Consider the following 19,234-nt stretch of genomic DNA (forward strand, 5'->3'; position numbering starts at 1 on the left):
GTATATATTCCATAGACGAATACATAACATAAACGACTAAACAATGAACTCGTAGGTCAATATCTTATTCTTATAAAAATCAGCGGTGTATATAATGTATTAAACCTACGCTTTAAGACGATCTTTTTCTGTGTAGCGTTCTACACTACAAGTGTGATTAATAGATGCCCAGAATATATATTATATCAGTAAGAGCTGGACTTGAGCTTTCTTTGTTTGGCATAGCTTGAGGATATATAGACCGTATACGGAGATAGTATCTGTTCTTAAAATGCTCGCACAGTTTTCTCGGTAAAACAATATATTTTATTTATCAGCACGTTTATTTGTTAGTTGCAACAATTTAAATGCTTAGACAAACGTTAAGTATTAATAACTAAAATCCTGGCAGTAAAACAGTGGCAAAAAAGCTGTCATATGACTTCTATTTTAGGTGGACAAGCTTGGTGAGCTTCGATGCAAGGCTGAAATTGAGGCTCTGAATCAGTTTGGTGAATTTTTTCTCCTTAAAGACTACCTCCTCACCAAACTCCTTGCGGATCACTCAAGAAACTAACTGACATCAATCGTGTACCGACGTCAATGGTAACATCAATCGTTAGTTTACTGATACTGATTGCGATTGCAGAAATCACAATGCACCTAATATTACTGGTCAGGCAACCAAAAAATCTGGCCGAACTTAATTGATGTAGTGTGAACTCATCCACTGAGTAAAAGTTCCGCGTTATATTTTTGGTGTTCTAATGTGCTAAAACTTATAACGGAACGAATTCTATTATTTTTAGAAAACTCTCTAGGAACTTTGATAACTCTGTTCTTATATCATCAATTAATCTTAGTTATAATTTCAATTAAAAATATGTATGAAAAAATTAAGATTTCAAATAAACATGCAAACAATTAGAGTCTATACAGTTTATTAGCCGTCCTTGATAAATATACTCTTAAGAATAAAAAACAGAGACAAGCGGATATATTTTTTTTTATATATATTAAGTAACTGCCGCTCATCAAGTATTATAATGCTATCGTTATGATATTATGGTCTTTATCTTGCCATAGGTATCCGCAAGAAGCATATGTTTGTATATATGCATACAAATGCACATGTTTCCCAAATATATATTGCTTGTCTAAGACACTTGTATTACTGCGTGTAATTACCATTATTCAGTACCATAAATTACTATCTCGGTTTTTCTACGAACAAAGTAAATTTATTAATATGTAATTTTCATTATAACATCTCACGCCTTCTTTTGCTTTTGAGTGTTGGTTTTCGCAACTAAAATGTTTTTGATCTTGTTAATGGATGCAACTGACCTAATATTTTATGGTGGGTCGAAGCTAAATAATCATTGCTATGAGCTTTCATTCTATGGTAACCTTTCATAATAATAAACATTACACTGTACGCCTTATTTATTCAAGTGTAAAGTCTCAGCATTGATTTATTAAATTTAGATGCATGTTACTCAATTAATAAAAAGAATAAAATTTACATATAATACTTAAGCAATGACAAAGTGCTATGGTAAGGTTATCCAGTGTAGCTTTTGAAGGCTCTTCTGTATAACTGATTCCTTTGGCTCGTATCCTACACTGATAAAATCACACAGATTCATCAATGTCAACTGTATTTACGTCAGTCTATTACCGACTGACGCTCCTGGCCACCTCTAATTTGTGTCAGTTATCTATGAGCGGAGTTAGCCCACGCGCTCGCAACATTGGTTAGCTTCATCCCATTAGAAATCATTAGAAATGACTGAACGGTATTCAGCTGTCCATACCTTCGGCTTTTTGTAACATTCGTGCGAAACGCTTTGTAATTGCAAGCGACGTATCTATAAAACGTTCTACACAATTTGATATGCAGGTCTCGGTGCGACCATCGAGACGGCTTGAGGGCTTCTCAACACATTTATCCCAGCATGTTTCCGTTAACCGGTGAACCTGTTATTTATGCACACATTAAAGGTAAGCAAATGCAGCCAATAAAATCTCGCACATTTATCTATTGACAGCAATACATAATAGTTTTTAATTTGTAGAACTGTTCATTTTTCTATACAGAAATCAGTTCGTCTTGTAATCATAGATGGTTGTGCGTAAAAAATACATACATGTACATGAAATCAAACTTAGAAGATACTAACGCAATGGTCCAGCTTTAGAGTCATGAAACTTTTTTTAAAAAAAATGTATGTAAGCGTTACTGGCCGATAAAATATCTTTCATACGATTTGCTTTAAACTTGGAATTATAACCAACTATTCAATTCGTGAATTCTTCACAAAATTAATTTAGCAGATAGTCCGAATCGAATTATATATATATATATATTCGCTGAACTATATATATATATATATAGTTCAGCGAAAAGATTCTAATTTGAATATTTGCACTACCGTCTGTCTGTTAAAGCTTTTAAAAAATACTCTTACATATTTAGCATGGGAATTTAGTCTATTTATTCATATAAACCCTATAATAAGACGGTAAACGAACATGTATTGTCTAAGCGTTGCAACAAGCGGGTCTGGACCTTGCTTATTATGGAGTCAAACGATCTTTAATTAACAAGCAAAAGTCAGCCAGGATTCCAACCTTAACTATTTCGTTTAATAAAGTATTAAATGTATGCATTTGTATTCTTTATTGGTAAGCTAATATTAATAGACATCATTTAGACTTATGAAACAGGCATGTGCGCACATGTAAACCGCGCACCGTGGACTGAACTAGAAAAGTCGGCCATCTGGTGTAATGTAATTCAATTATCTGTTACACACCTGCATTTGAAATTGAGCTCTTTGTTGTTCAACCATCAGCTGCTCCTGCAAGTCCTTGTCTAAGGAGCGATTATCATTGTCGTGGTCTCCCAAAACCATCTTAAGTGTTTACTTCTGACTTGAAACTTAATGGATCGTTGAAGTTTTAGTACCACTAACTCGCGCAAACTATTGTGGAGCTGAGATAAAGGTCGCCTTTCGTAAGCACTCTGTGGTTTTGATGCTTATCGTCTGCCCGGTCTTCCTGTGATGTTGTTTTTATTTATTTCTTAGAAAAGCGAACAGTTGAACTGGAGACAAACGAATGAACGAATGAAGAGAGCGAATCAAAATCATTTTGGTTTTTCAGAATCCACATGAAAATTTACGCTCGATGTCGGTCTTTGCTAAACCAATTTACTCACCTTGAAAGAGATAATAAAAGGTTTAGGTTGGATAATGAAGAGGAGACGCATTGCATTTTTTCATCCCTTAACAATGATGCATCCAAATAATCTTATAATACTATTTTACTAAGATCGCAATACTACTTTAGATATGACATTAGCAAGAACACAGTACAGTAATCGATTTATGATTATATTAAAACTCACGATGAAAATAGTAAACACAATCAATTAATAATAATGAGTGTTAAGATAATAAAATTGTTAATCCATGCTTTACTCTATCGATATACAGAACAAATATATCCCGTGATCTTGTGCATATAATAGTTTATTTTTTTAGTAATGGGAGAAAATACCTGGAACGTCTTTTTATTGAAAATTAAATCAGCTAGTAGTGTTACTTCTGCACTGAAGAAATATGCACATGATCGGGTTCTTATATACCGAAACGGAGCGTAATGCTTAAATTTTCTTCTTCAAATTTTCCTCGAAAATGCAACCAATTATTTTTGTTTTACAATTACGAACCGAGTAAAGGTACATAAGTAAACTTTTTTGCTTTACAACCATGACTTATGTTCTGTGCATCCACCTCTTGTAAAACGTTCGCGAAATTAGTTGATTTATTAAATTTGGAAATAACTCTGATTCCAATAATAAAAAAATATAATGTTAAGCGATAATGGTAGTTTACACCGTTTTCACCCGAAAGTCTCGTTCAAACATATCAAACAAAAACCAACAAACGTAGATTTTCGGACTACAGTGAGCTATAAATCTGAAAAATCAAAGAGCTTAGAACATAAGACCATAGAGGATACAAGAAGACGCAAAGAATAACTAGCAGCTTTAGCCTATACGGATGATCCTACCCGCGATGATGATATATTCTCAAAAGCATCTTCTAAATTCAGCATAAAGGTTCCACGATTCCTTTTAAATTACTTTTTGTGTATCTTTTTGAGGAGAACAAAATGCTATTCTTATCTTTGGTCTTGGGTACCAACTTCTTCACGTTCTTTCTTTGTTCAAACAAAGACAAACAAAGGATTATCGTTTATTGCATGAACATATAAGTCTGATAATGGCCGTCATATGTAGTTTCAAGCAAATTGTGCTCAGAGCCTCGCTTTTGGGTTTTTGGAGGACACTTGTTTGCCATTTCCTCCTTATTTTGCATCAATATGTGTCTTCTTTATGTTGCTTGCTATGTAAACAGTTCTACCGTAGTTTAAACAAGCAAGCAGATTTAAAAAAGTTAAACTGTTACAGCAATAAATTATTTGCGGGTACCTACTTATATATATATAAGAAGGTGCCCGCATATCTTTGATATAAAACATAATTACAAATAAAAAAAAAGTCTTATTTTTTTTATGAAAAAAATGGAGCTCGCCTCTCCAGTCAGTGAATCGCCCGCTACTCAATCAAACACATCTATTCATTCATTCATTCATCCACAGCTCATGCTCAGAAACGATCTATGAAGAAGCCAGCGACAATTGAGTGGAGTAGACGCGAATCTCGTAAAGTATAGTGACGACAACCATGGTCGCCATTTTGGATTAAGCAGCAAATTAATTACCTCTAACTTGTTAAATGCTGTTATAATTTTGGTGAATTTTGTGAGAAATCGTTTCGACTTTCCTCGATTTGTACAAAAGCGTGCGCTTGTGCTATATTACGTAGCTTAAACTTCAACATTTCTACCCTAAATCCGACTTTCGTGGAGCTGCTTAGCTCAACTGCTGACGGCACCACCTATCTGGTGGACTATCTTGATGATCTAATATCTATGCGATCTGTTGTTGGCCGGAGAGAGCTATTGGGAGTTGACTACGGTGACTCGTAATCACACCGCAGCGACGAGGCTATTTTACTCGAGGCGATCGGGGTACTAATATTGTTGCTGCTGCTGCCACTGTGGAACAAATCAGTAGGTTTTGTGATCATTGTCTTTAGTTACGTATTCTGTGTTGTGCTCGTTGTAAAGTGCCATTGTTCGAATTCATCGTTATTCGTTCGGGTTATTCCAGAACCACATCGTCGTCGTTAGAGTGAAAACGTTTTGTTCGTTCGTTGGTTGTTCCCTCCGAAATGGCTGTAGCCACGGGCGCCAATAGTGGAAGTGGTCGGGCATCCGAAGCATCGCGTCTAGTTACAAACGCCAAGCGGCAGCGCATCCGAAATGTGGTACTCAATCTTGAGAATTGTATTCTTTCACACGATAGACTGTCCAATACGCCGTCCATGCAGGATGGACTGGATCCCGAACTTGAGGCGGATCTTCGTTTTGTTGGGTGTGAGATGATCCAGAGCGCTGGTATCTTGTTACGCTTGCCGCAAGTTGCTATGGCAACAGGACAGGTACTCTATCAGCGATTCTACTATAGCAAAAGCTTCGTTGCACACAATTTTGAGGTGAGTCCTGCAATAGGCATACGTAAAATACGTTCAAAAGCTTCTCGTCTTTACAACGAATATAATTTTTAAGAACTCAACCAAGTAATTAAATTAACGAGCGGAATTTTCCTATAACCAATGCGGAATGCATATAATAGAAAACTATGAGTCTGTTTAATTTAGTTAACGAGGTGTGGAATATTTCGCTGAAAAGAGACACGTGAATTTATGGTATGTTTTAGAACGTGATTAGTTATGGTTTCATGCGGAATTCGTTTAATTTCAAATATTTTGCTGTCTGCATTATTTGTATTAAGAGATTGAGTTTAATTGAGTGCAAAGCCGAGCTTCTGAAGTGGTAACAGCACATTACTTATTTTCGGCATTCAGTTTTAGCTGGCTTCCTCTGTGTTGCCCGGTTACTAAAAATGACAAAGTTTATTATTTAACCTGCGTATTGACCAGACGGAAAGAGGTATTCCGTAGTTCACAGTAAGACCAGCTTACTAGTAACAAGTTATGAATCCTAAGTTTTCAAAAAAAAGTAAGGGGTGAAATTCAAAATATTGTAAAACTTTATTTTTGGAATTTGCAATAGTAGCTTAGATTAGCAGCTATACGTCTAAGCTCATCAGATATTAGTGAATGATTCGTCGCTCCTTCTATAAACGTTGCTAGTACGTGCTTTAAGGTTTAGAGCTGTATTTTGATAATAGTATTATCAAAAAAACGCATTATGACATCATATTTTTTTTTATAGAAGAGTAAATAGATAAGAAAAAAGAGTAGATAAAAAAGTTACTCTGTAGATTCGTTATATAGGTATTGTTTTTTGGTCCACCGAAGAGAAAATAAGATGAATTTCGAAATTTTATACATTATTTTCTATGAAGACAATATTCCCATAGGCGACATTTATTGATATTTCGTCTAAGCAGAACTTTTGTCTCCCGTGTAGATTGTCGCCATGGCGTGCGTAGTTTTAGCGTCAAAAATTGAAGAAGCTCCTCGGCGAGTGCGGGATGTACTCAATGCGTTTCATCACCTCGAGCAATTGAGGAGAAAACAAGCTCCTGAGCCACTGTTACTTGATCATGCTTATATGGGGCTAAAGAATCAGGTGATCAAAGCCGAACGACGGGTTCTCAAGGAGCTTGGCTTCTGTGTGCATGTCAAGCACCCACATAAGGTTCGTGTATATAAAACCAAATTTTAGCTTGCTCACTTCTACTAATAATTTAAATACAGATCTAGAAATCCCTTGTTTTTAATTTATTTAAGACTCATAATGACCGTTTTTGCGATTATTTGTAAGGATGATATCTTAATAAATAATATAAATAAATAAAATATGAAAAATTGTAAAAAAGACCAAATAGGTGACAGCAGGCAGATACAGGGTAGCAGGTGACATGAACACGTTTGTTTTTTATTTTGTTTCATTAATTAGTATAACTAGATGTAGAGTTTTTGTAAGTATGAGCACACAACGTTTAAATATTTATGTGAGAATGCTAAGTAGATTTGACATGTAGAATTTCAAATGCATTATGTCGTAACTTGCTTTCTTGATTTAACCTGTTGAGAAATTATTGAACGGTATACTACTTCTAAGTACTAAATCTTTTCCAGTGCGTTCTGCTGAACATCTTTGAGCTTCCGAGTAGTTCTCTTACCTGTATACAATAAATAACGAACGTCTTGCGTTTTTTGCTCATCTCGTTTTTTTGCCTCATTACAATGTTATGATCCTGTGCGTGCACGGGTCATGTGTGGTATGGATACTCATCTGGATGGACTTTAGATGATTGTAACTCTTCTCGAGGTGGTACTGCGTCAAGAAAGCAACGACCGTCTACTGCAGATAGCTTGGTAAGTAAACAATAACTTCAATCGGATTACCAAAATCTCACCCTCGCAATGATCTCCCTTATATGTATAAAGGAGTAAGTACTGTATCTGACGCCGGAACAAAATATGCTTCTCCTGGTTTCGTTTTGTGCGAACACCTGGCTGGCCCCCTATCACTTTTCTCATTTGTCTTAGAAAATTAAAAAAATAAAAAGAAAAAAAAACTCAGGAATAGTCCACAGCTGTTAGTTCTTCTCTGGCTACAGCTCGTTACGAAAAAACTTTTTTTGCAAAAATATGAGTGTGTTAAACTATAGAATTGTGATAGCTGCTAGGCCCGGCAAGTTTTTGCAGCAAAGCGGAAAGTGAGACGCTAAGTGTATGTTCCCAACTGTAGTAATAGCTGCTATGAGTCGAATCAAGTCGAACGAATTGAGTTCTGCTTGATAGCTGATGACGATAATGAAGAGGATCCGTCCTCGTCGACGAAATCACTTTAGGAAATTAACCTTCAAGCAACTGAGCGCCCTTCAGTCCTCTCTCGCTTACAAGACACACACACCCAAATACACAGAAAGAAACGTACACGTTAATGTCCATACAGGCGACAAACATTGATTAGACAACCAATCATGATAGCTGGATGTTCTTTCTGGCTCTAGATAGTGGGTGCTATCGAAACAGTGAAATGACGTTTATTCTTTTCTCAGCGGAGGATGAGCGTCGAGGACGAGTGGACCTCACCTCGGAGGCTCGAGCTCGGAGGTGAGTCTCGAACCGCCCTGCCACCGCCCCCCCCCGCCCCGTTCTGTCGGAGAACCCGGCGACGGAGGCGAGTCGAGACGGTAGGCGGATTAACAGCTCACAACAACCACAACAACCGAACGAACAACATTCGGCGGTTAACTCCTTCCCCTATCGCATCTCATGGAGAGCGACAACAGGGCGCCGGCTGTGTATGATGATGATGCTACATATACTTCGCCGATCTTCCTCGGTCGATCAGGCGCAACCGGTCCCAACGGCAACACCCGAAAACCGAAAGCCCCCCGCTGCTGCTGCTGCTGCTGCTGCTGCCGCCGCCGCCGCCGCCGCTGCTGCTGCTGCTGCTGCTTTGGTTTGTATGTTCCTGCTGTTCCTGTAATGCCTGCCTCTGCTGCAAGTTTTGTTACTGCTAACCATTTCTCCTTAATCGATCGATCGATCAGTCACCCTCTCACTTGGTAAGGCGCCCCTCAGATGAGTTTTGCCAAAACTGCCCATGCTGCCAATCAATATGTCGATCTTAATTAAATGTCAAATGCACCTTTCATATTGTTGGGTATTATACAATGAATTGGCGAGATCCCGCAAAGCAAATTGGTAGACATAACCGCAAAAGATGATACTGCTATATGCAAATGCGCACGACGTATTCTTTTATATTTACAAATTTTCAATTAAGTATGGTCGATTTACCAATTATCGATCAGTAGATGGTTGTTATAGATGGTTGTTATTAATGACCTCTTAGATTTCGAGGCGCCTTCGAGAATCTTTCGTGAAGTGGGTTTTTAGAAGCTACAATTTTAGACGGAAGTGGTGACGATTAAAATGTAAATAGGAGAAAAGCACTCATGGCTATCTCTAGGCGGAATAACATATATGAGGTCACTTGCCTTTGGGAACATTCTTTTTATTGCTTAAAGGAATCATGAATTGAGTAAGACGCGTGAATGATCAGCTTTAGCTATTAGTAATATTATATAGTAACAGTATTACTCAATAACCGTACGATATTCTGGTAATTTCGCTTAAGTAAAGGCGACCTGAATATCTATTCGCGCGAACCCTGAATTCTTTCAGTAGTTTGTGGAATTCCGTTTCTTTACTTTATTCTGATAGATAGAATGATGGTAATTGACATTTGTGAATTTATGGTTTTACAATCCGCTTAAGTAAAATCGAGTCGTAATCTAACAACGCCGATACGAGGAAAGAAAAGTTTGGGACATCGACGAGATAAGCCACACAAATGAATGAATCAGTTTTTTCGAGTAACTGCCGAGTCCGGGTATCCGCGTTAATAATTCGTTAAAAAATGAGCCAATGAATACTTATACGAATGTAATACAAACGACTCGAGTACATTAATTAACGAATGGATGAATTAAACATGATATTTTGTAGAAATTCGGAGGCAGATAATGACCAGGTATTATTCACTTATTATTAAATATTTTAGGACTCCTGAACTTTATAGAGCGTTTTAATGAATGAAGGTTTTATTCAATCAGAATGCTGCACAACGACGACTGATGGTAGCCCTTAAATGATCGGTGATCAAGAAGTCCACTTATCTGTTATCATTTTCGCTGCGTAACTCAACCTTGCAGTTATTTCAGTCAAATGGATCAAGATAAAGGTAACACTACTGGCACAGATGTTACTGCAGCTGATGTCAATGCAAGATGTGAAGACTACAAACTAAATTTCTCGGAATATAGCCTTAAAAATCCACTGACGATTGGCACATTTTGTGAACCCACACAACTTTATACTTTACGTATCCAGGCCGTTCTTTGCGATTGATGGGTCAATTCAATGTTTAATTGTATTACATGGACGTACACATGCGTCAACCAACTGCTTCCTCAAGTGGAAAAAGGGAGGGTTCCTATTTAATGGTCGTATTCCTATTCGTAAAAGCGATATGTAAGGTACATAGCGGCCACGATGGCGTTGAATGTGAACATGATTTATAATACAATGCAGCAGTAAAGTGCCTCAAGTGAGTCTTCAATCCGCACGATTACTGAAATGGTCGTAGATCACCATATGTTGACGCCGCCGTGTGGATTGCGATCTAGAATTGTTCGCCTCGACGTTGGTTCTGGGCACCGGCTATCGTAACTTTGGTCCCTGCGTTGTCGAGCTCATCACGAATGCTACGTTTCATTGAGCCATCTTCGACGGAATATGGGCGAGGGCGTTGCTGCGCCTGCAATCGTTTGAAAGTAATGATATTATGTTATTACGGCCATCAGGGCATGAATGTCGTTAAGCAAAATTATCATAGTTTCGTGTTACTTGTGCGCTTGACTTGTTTATCTTAGCCTGTGGTATATAGATTGTGCTTGCAGGAGGCGATGAAACTGACTGAGGACTGATGAAATGCAGAGACTTAACAAGTGGTTGGGAAGATGCATTACTGAATAGTAATACGATATTTTCGTGTAGCAGTAAATGAAAGCGGTCTGTGACAAATACCATCAGCGTTTGTCTCTGGTGAATAAACGGAGGTTTTACGCACGAAATTCTATAAATTAACATGCTACTCTACAGAAAAAGGACTTTCGGAAAGAGGTCTACGGAATGACAAAGTAATTATTGTATCGCCCAAGTTTGAGACCGCTGCATAAGGCTTAGTAAAATGAGTCAATGAGAAGCATTACAAGTACATTAGATAACCTAGGTCTCTGAATGCCGTTTATGTTCGGTACACTTTACATGCATACCTATAGTCAAACGAGGACACTAAACTTTTGTCATCTTTGCTATGTTCTAGTACGTTATTACTACTAGTATGATTTTTCTAGGTAAATCTTAGGTGTGCCGCAAATGTGGTTTATTTTAAAAACAGACAAACTCTTGCTGGGTCTTTCTGCGATTGTGAAGTAGTTCTTGTTGATTCGATTCACATGGCACTATTCGTTCGTGTTATACAGGCCCTTATTTGGATTAACAAGAACATTTTATGTGGCTACAGCTTTTGCTGTCCAGAAATTAACCGTATTATTTGATTCAGGTTCTTTAACATTGTTTGTAGACTTACTTTGTTGCGCGGCTTGGACTCTTTCCTGCAACAAAAAAAAATAGTCACCTATTTAGCAAGTTTAGCATCGAAGCATAGTTTAGATCTGTCTAACAATTAGTGGCAGCTATGTTTAGACTCTCCTGTTGTATTCCGTCGGCTTGTGTGTACAAGGTTTGAAGACGCCGTTAAAACATTATTTCTGCGTAAACGAAATTTTTAAGCTGATAGAAAGATCATATTTTGCGGGCTAAATATGGTATTTGTCAGTTTCCGTACAGTAAACCTTGGGTTCTTGCTTGCTTATTACAAGCCATACATTTGGGAAATGATGTAATTGAACTGCAACAACAGATTCATACTTGAGCTTGCTATTCTTTTTCGCAAAGTTAATAATACGTAGCGGATGCGACAATGCAGGCTAGCGCATAGTGCTGACTTAAATGACCGTGTGGGCAGTACCTATTCAGTTTTACTAATACTACTTCGATAGCTTAGCAGCAAGCTGCCAAGGTTGTGGTGAGGTGCAGCGCTCACGTTACGAAATATAAATTTTAACTGTAAAGATTTCCATTATTTTGTCACGGAAGCATTTCTCGAATGAAAAGGTTTTGATCGAAGATTTGAAAGAAGTACTGGAGGTTCACACCATTTGTGAGAGGTCCACCACAAGTATAGACAAACAGAAACGCGTTCTTGACGGTGTTAACAGTAAACGTATGTGGTGTTAGTGGTATATATAACTTCGACAAAACTAATTCACTTAGGTGCTGCAATAATTAATTTTCGATTATTTATTGGCGGCTTGGGGCTAGTGGCGTGAGAGGGCGACGTCAACGGTAAGGCAGAAGGAAGTAAAGTTCAGGCAGATGAGAAAGTAGCTATTCCGTTGTCAGGGGTCGTGGCAGCAGCCTTGGCAATTGTATTTACTAGCTATGGCGGCGGCAGCTTGGAGGGTAGTGCGTACCTAACCCACGCTATTTGGACAGCATCACACACATCGAGAATACGCAGTATTATTCATAGTCATATGTAATTACACTTATTAATGTGAATTGATTGAACACAGTTGATTTAACCGGTGCGTAGAAGTGAAGTGTTAAATTCAATTGGCTTCTCTTCTTAGTGTAATTTTCTGAGAGATCAGATGTCAAGGAATACGCAGGCTACGAAAGCCATGTAGGTTAGTATCTGGTTTTACGTTTACAAAGTCACTATTCGACAAAGCGATGACTGCGAGGGGATTGGTGGATAGATATGTGCGATTGGTACTGTTTAAGTTAAGAGATCAGAATTTTGTGGACTTTTAGTGCCAGCAGGCGCGACAACGTTTTCCTGATTTTCTGTCGTTTTCAGGAACTACATGAATGATAGTCTACGTTCGGATATTTTTGTGCGACACACGCCGGAAACAATCGCTTGTGGTTGTATCCACCTAGCAGCACGTCTCGTGCAAACGCCTTTGCCGAACTCTCCACAATGGTATCGACCTTTTGGCGTAACTGACTCGGATGTGGAAGACGTCTCAATCAGGATTTTATCGGTTTACCGTCGAGCAAAACAGGTAAAAAGAGCTGAAAAGAATAGGGATGAGAAGCCTACACACTAGATTATACAATTTTCGATCATACTACTACTATGGTCTACGTTAGGTCAGCTGATAATTTTAAGCAATCAGAAAGACCAAAATACTAGAGCGTAAAATGGATTATTTGCAAGCCGTTGTTGCGAAAATCAGTACGATCAGCAATCATAAAATATCGCTATACAACTGTTCCTGTCGCTTTTTGGTTTCACAGGTAGACGTTGACCGTCTGGATAAGACAGTTAAGGAGTTACGCGCTAAACAACAGGAAGAGAAGAAGGTATGTGGCCTTTTTACTTTTATACAGTGAATTCCAAATTTATATTTGTCGCATCAAGAGAGATTTGCCTCCTGTCCAATTCAATAAATGGATCGTTTTCTATGATATAGCTTTTGCTCGCGTTATAAAAAAAAATGTGTGATTATTTTTCATGAAATTTCTGCAGCTCAAGCTCATAGTGGGAACGAAAGTAGTCATCCGGAGCAGCGGAGATTCGGAAGCCGTTGAAAACAGCAACTCGAACTCAAACATTCAAGGATCGTCATTAAAAACTCAATGGCTGCAAGGTACCGCTGGGGAAATTGTACCTATGAGCAATGGAACTAAACGAGAGCATCATATCACCGTCAGCAAAGATGACCACAAGGATGAGTTGCGTAACCATAATAATAGAAGCGAGATCAATTCACAGCAGCAGCAACGAACACAGCGAGACGTCGCCGGACGAGCTGGCTTTCAGGAGAGTCACGAACAAGATCGGGAACGCGAGAAAAGACGAAGTGATGAACGCCATTCGGGTGCCGGCGGCGATAAAGACGGTACCAACAACGATGACGATAGGCGGAGTGGAAGTGCCAAGAAATCGCACAAGAGGAAGTCTCGTGAAAGGTCACGCTCAAGAACAGTTAGTCCAGACAGACGGCGAAGAAATCGTGGCCGCCAAATCAGATCAAGAAGTAGATCACGAGAAAATGGACGTCGAAGAGATCGTCGCTAATAGCTCTTAACGATAATTGATTGACTACATGCATAAATACATGCATTCATTCGCTCATACACACATTTGAACATACATATATACTTCTGGTTCAACCCGTGTGTAGAGAGAGAGAGAAAGAGAGAGAGAGAGAAAGGGGAGTCTTACGAGTATCTGAGACGTTTGGGAAAATTTGAAACGTCATTGAATATAATAAAAGCATGTATGTGCTCGAGAGTTCGTGGAAACTGATGACGATACCATCTTGTACACAGTACTCGTGATTTCTCGTTGTATTCACTAGGGCTCAAAAAATGTATAGAAATGCGGTGAATCCCAAAAAAAAGGCATTGAAAGATGGAAAATCAATAGATGATATTATCTGCAATTGCCGGTATCCTCGTCATCCGGCCGTTCTCTAATAAACACTGACATACTCTGACACGAATACATCATGAAGGCGTCAGTACTGTACATATGTGAGAAAAGTTTAGCTGTGTATATATCTATTGCCTTGTTGAATAAATAAAAGAAAAAAACCTTTATCAAATGTTTTATATTTAATATTGTTGGTTGTGAAAGGTGGTTTGAGATCTTAAAGCTAATTCGTCCGAAAAGCCAATCTCAATCTTATGGGTTTTGTTAAAGGTAAATGAAAAAGAATCATTAGGTCATCATGAACAGTAGAGTACCCGCGATGATCTAATGAATAAATAATCAATTGACGCTTATGGGCGCGCGACTTACATCGATTGAGCTTTGTGGCAGCGTGTAAATTTTTTTAGGTACTTTCTAACTTCTTTCTTGCATAAACGTTCTTGGAATAGTGTTTATTACTAAAAAAAACAGCCATAGTTCTTAGTAATAGGTGCGATTAGAGAACATAATTTCACTAAGGGTAGATTTTGGTTTCGATATTTACTAAACAGGTGCGCTAACCCAGGTTAGCACACATGCGTTCCAAACGAACAGTAGGTTGGCAGCACCCTGGCTACCAAATTATGAAGAATGCTAGCATATGAGGTGGTGGTTAATTCAGCAGTTTTTCATGAAAGCTTTTTAAATGCAATGTCGCTTGCTCGGCCATCCCGGTCATCTATTTTTCACGATCTTACTCTGAAAGATAAACTAAGCTATTAACTATACGAATTTATCACCCAAATTTGGAAATATGTTAGGCGAAGAATGTTTTGTGTCTGAATGCTCTTACTTGAAAGATAGGTGCGGCTGTCGCGCATAGTTTATATACGATCCTGTGCAGCTATAGATTATACCATACAGCAGACTTTAATAAAAGCATAAATGCATTTTTAAGCAGGTGATAAACACTGCTTTTCTTGAAATCCAAAATCGGTAGAGGTATTTTCATCTCGTACTCCATAAGCCTAATGATTTGGAAGTGACTGACACATTATCATGATCGCACAGATACCCGAGCGCTTCAAAATAAAAGCAGTTTTTTGGCGAATTACACTACAAGCTTTGGGTGGTGTCTTCTTAGTGCAAGTTCCCGACTGGGTAGCTTATGTATATGTAACCGAATAGAAAATATTGGTAAAGATTAATGCAGAATTCGTATATGTTTATCTATGTTGAGCTCACTATACTACTGCTCTGGTCGTGTTAATAATGTATTGTATGAGTCTGTACGTTGAATCAATACAGTGCTTTGGATCGTTATAGCTCTAGCGAAGAAAACCCAGTAGCATTTAAGCATCTACTAAAATTTAAAAAAATCATTTTCTTGCAATGATCAGCTTGCTCTGGGGTGTTTACGCTGGTGCTTGCATCTACGAGATTATTTTCTTTTAGCAGCAGGGTTTTGAATCAATCGTAATTGGCACAATGGTCAAACGGAGCGAGGTACATTTCCTTTACTTGGTTTGACGGGGCGCGGGACTCGCAGATCCTTAAAAGTTTCAAAAGCGACGTATTTAAAAATTTCTGTGTATGGCGCACACCAGAAGAAAGGAGAGAGTATTGGGTGTGTATTATGGCGAACGCCCCATCTACACGACAACACTAATTTAATACTTTACCTCTTTTATTAGATATAAAATATAAAATTAGCAATATAGCTAAGTGACTCAGCCGTATTTATTAACAAGTTTGAGGTCAAGCTAATGGATACAGCCATAATGCAAATTCTGTGATGAATTCTATACCATTCACGTTGGAGAACAGAGTGTCAACTGATTTCAGTAGCCCTGGTCTATAAAAGAGTCGCTATGCTTTTAGTTCATAAAAATTCAAAATTTAAATCTTTTTAACATTGCTACATATTATTGATAGGCGAATAAGTATGTTGACCCAATATTAGACCGGAATTAAAGTCTTCAACAGGAACTGAAATCTTCATTGTAACATAAGCTAACTGTTACTTGCCTCTATTTAATGTTCGATTCGCGACCTTCCTCAAATAGTTCGCTCTAGTTCTTTGTCGATTGAATCCCAATATTAATTAAACCTCAAATAAACAGCTTAAATATCTTTCGAATCATTTTTTAAACAAAAAATGTTTTGTTTATTATTGTATAAGCGTTCCAGTTCGTTTATGGTTGACCCGTACATAATAAGTAGTGCCTCAAACAGCCGATCATCAATTACTTTTCTTTATACCAAGACTACCATTGCTTTTTCAAAATAACGGCATGTATAAAAATAATCCAAGGACCTCTTGTACGTAAGTATTAGAAATTAAAGGGTAATTTTAGCGACGCGTTGTGGTTTAGCTTAAAATATGGGCATAGACACACTTTGTCTTGTGCTTCTGAACCGATCGTCCGATGGAATACCTAACGGCGATTCTTGACGTAAAACTCAAAACATAGGGATTTTTGAGCAGATCCGTTTGTACATTTTAAAGCGACTTTTGGGAATGCTCACGTTCGATTTTTACCAAGATATATAGCTTTAGCTAGATCACCGAAAGCGCCAAAAAGATTCGAAAGTATGTACTTGGTGTGTACATAGTGAAATAGGAAATCTTGTTCCCAAGTCTTTTGGCTCGTAACTTCTTTGCATGTCGACCGTGGGCAATCTTGGCATTTCTCATTGTTTAAAGTTATAGGTATTTAGTTCGATTTAAAGATCACGTTTTTTGTGTTCACACGTCACTACAACAAGTTCCAGGTACTTTTTTTAGTTAAACATATAAATATAGGCAGCTGCTGGTAATTCAATTGATTGCGCTCTTCCTAAGTTTCTAAGTCTTAAAATTATTCCGAATGTTATAGGATGTGCCTACGTCAGCTAAGCCGATTTATCAGCTGGGCACTCAGCAGTAACTTTGGCTTCTTAAGTTAATCTAAGGTAAAATATATCTGGTGCCTTTCAGCATGGTATTGATTTAGCAGGATATTTTGGATGTGATTCGAGGGGTTAGCACTTGGCAAAAACATAACTTTTAGTCATAATAGATCTTAAATGGAATACTGCCAAGTATGATGTTCGTATTTCGCAGAATTTAATTTCCGGTTTTATTTGTTTAATTTATGGATTCCTGGTCGTTGATAATGATAAGAATCGAAAGACTTAAAAAGTGAGCATCAAGTCGTCACTTCCTCAAGCTCAACTGGCTGACACTCAAGCTTATTGAAAGTATTTGTCACATTTAGTCATAAGGCGGCAAACAAGCCAGAATAGGTTGCTTGAGATTACTATGAAACGACCCAAATTGTTTTCGTAACCCATAATTCACAGTTGAACTTTTTGCCGTCAGCATTTTGAAAAAAGTTAACAGATATTCAATTACACAAAAGCGTTGTGCAGTGTAAACCTTGTGAATACAGTGTGTGTATTCACAAGGCCTACATCGAATTGTCGTGTGAATACAGTATCTGAAAATTGCAACGCCCTTTGAAAGATAACGAAAGGCGTATAACTTATAAAATAGAACAAACTACTATTACTATCTTCCTGATTTTTCAGGTACTCGTGGTCGTAACGTACATATATTTGTGTATTGTATCTTTATGAGCAAAAACGTTCGTCAAGCTTGTGTGCTAACATGCGGGAACCTGCTTACATGGCAAACAAGTTATAGAGACTAAGTACCTAATATCAAGCATCGACTTCGAAAGCAAAAAAAAAGTTTGATCGCACAGCATTGTTTAACGCCATCTTCTTCTTCTTCACTCACCCATCACTACACCAGCAGTTGGAAGCTGTTCCATTATAATTCTGCTCTTTGAAAACGTTGTTACTTTTTGAATAGCCCGCCTCACGTTATATATGTAGATACTATCGCTCTTTTCCTCTCGAAACACTTGACGGCACGACATTTGACTGTCATTGGAACGTTTGACTAACTACAAATTCGCCCGATTTAACGGAGAATGACTTTAGTATATTCGATAAATCGGCGCACAGCAACGATCGAAAACGAAGGAAAATCACATCTAGAACACCTTTTATTAAACACACGCTTGCTTGCAAAACCTGACGCCTGATTACGCTCATGACCCCGGAGAAGATTGAAGTCGCATGCATTGCCAGTATTCTGTTAAACGACAGCATGTAACTTGCGAAATCATTGAATCGAAGCAATTTTGAAGTTTTTACGTGTATACCGTAGTAGTGAAATCCCGCACTACGAAACACCGTAGTAGGAGGAGTCCCAATCCTAGCAAATAAGGAAAAGGAGTTTTGTTGTACAGGATCAATGCATGCTCAAAGACGATGCAATTCGGCCTAGTGTTACAGAGAAGCCGCGTGAGATGAAGTTGTTCCTATTTCCGTCCTATAAGTTGAGCACAAGACTTGAAATAAAAATTGACAAAACTCGTTGCTGACCTAAAAGCATCTGCGCAAGTTCATTATACAGCTATTCTTGTTAGAGATCTGAGCTAAAGTGGCATACACCGAAACGATGAGAGCTGTCGTTTCTGAGACAGCAAGAATGAGCTCAAAAATGGAAACCCATCAAATTCCCATCAAATGTTCCCACAGTTTTTTTTTCAAACAGAAACATGTATCTAAGTAAACTCGTTTTAAAAAACAATCAATAAATAATTTTGCATGTATGGCATATTTTGCAGTAGATGCTATGTATATCTCGTGCACGCGCAGGAGTTTTTGACTTGACTTACTGCGCGGTGTTTGGCGAAGCATGAGCCAGGTTGGTAACGAAGATACTTCATTTAGGTGGCGACCGATGGACAATCCAAGAGAAGGAGAGGCTACAGGTAAAAGCGAAGCAACGAGATTAGACGCTGATGTTCAGAATCTGAAGTCAGTGAATAACGGACTCACGAACTTGGCTAACACTGACCAGACACTATCGCTGACGCAAATCGAGGACATTATCGAGAGCGTCGAGGCTTCTTAAAAAGAATCGCATTCTGTTCACCGTATAAACGCAAAATTTTCTATAATAATATCTTGCGTACCCAGATATATATAATACAATGGGCGTACCACATGCCACTAACTCAGAA

At 38.1% G+C, this 19,234-nt stretch overlaps 3 protein-coding genes across 4 annotated transcripts in view; 2 read left to right on the forward strand and 1 right to left on the reverse strand.

The window, feature by feature from the left end:
* Nucleotides 1-1,518, forward strand: part of mei-W68 (meiotic W68) — a 6,926-nt gene extending 5,408 nt beyond the window's left edge. The window contains exon 9 of the mRNA XM_086970889.1: nucleotides 434-1,518. Coding sequence (XP_086827015.1) covers nucleotides 434-556 — 123 coding nt within the window. The 3' untranslated portion in view covers nucleotides 557-1,518. The remainder of the gene's footprint in view (nucleotides 1-433) is intronic.
* Nucleotides 1,199-3,058, reverse strand: Tim8 (translocase of inner membrane 8). Its single transcript, XM_086970895.1, has 2 exons — nucleotides 2,799-3,058; nucleotides 1,199-1,959 (listed from the first exon to the last, which is right to left on the reverse strand). The coding sequence occupies exons 1-2, from the start codon at nucleotides 2,895-2,897 to the stop codon at nucleotides 1,783-1,785; spliced, it is 276 nt and encodes a 91-aa protein (XP_086827021.1). The 5' UTR covers nucleotides 2,898-3,058; the 3' UTR covers nucleotides 1,199-1,782.
* Nucleotides 3,059-4,989: 1,931 nt separating this feature from the next.
* LOC111266371 (cyclin-L1) lies at nucleotides 4,990-14,346 on the forward strand. Of its 2 annotated transcripts, XM_022843820.2 has the most exons (7): nucleotides 4,990-5,123; nucleotides 5,224-5,608; nucleotides 6,549-6,779; nucleotides 7,395-7,462; nucleotides 12,591-12,798; nucleotides 13,034-13,099; nucleotides 13,266-14,346. In XM_022843820.2, exons 2-7 carry the CDS (start codon nucleotides 5,285-5,287, stop codon nucleotides 13,815-13,817), a joined length of 1,449 nt encoding a protein of 482 aa, XP_022699555.1. In that variant the 5' UTR covers nucleotides 4,990-5,123; nucleotides 5,224-5,284; the 3' UTR covers nucleotides 13,818-14,346. The 2 variants fall into 2 exon arrangements, with proteins under 2 accessions (XP_022699555.1, XP_086827030.1); XM_086970904.1 differs by having other exon boundaries at nucleotides 5,000-5,608.
* The last annotated feature ends 4,888 nt before the right edge of the window (nucleotides 14,347-19,234 follow it).

This window comes from Varroa jacobsoni, unplaced genomic scaffold (assembly GCF_002532875.2).
Source record: "Varroa jacobsoni isolate VJ856 unplaced genomic scaffold, vjacob_1.0 scaffold_114, whole genome shotgun sequence".
In the NCBI taxonomy this organism is placed as follows: Eukaryota; Metazoa; Arthropoda; class Arachnida; order Mesostigmata; family Varroidae; genus Varroa; species Varroa jacobsoni.

Coding starts and splice junctions, on each gene's coding strand:
- LOC111266371 (XM_022843820.2), top strand. CDS start 5,285: ATGGCTGTAGCCACGGGCGCCAATAGTGGAAGTGGTCGGGCATCCGAA. Junction 5,609..6,548: donor TCGTTGCACACAATTTTGAG/GTGAGTCCTGCA, acceptor TCTCCCGTGTAG/ATTGTCGCCATGGCGTGCGT. Junction 13,100..13,265: donor AACAACAGGAAGAGAAGAAG/GTATGTGGCCTT, acceptor AAATTTCTGCAG/CTCAAGCTCATAGTGGGAAC.
- Tim8 (XM_086970895.1), bottom strand. CDS start 2,897: ATGGTTTTGGGAGACCACGACAATGATAATCGCTCCTTAGACAAGGAC. Junction 1,960..2,798: donor GAGCTCAATTTCAAATGCAG/GTGTGTAACAGA, acceptor CATAAATAACAG/GTTCACCGGTTAACGGAAAC.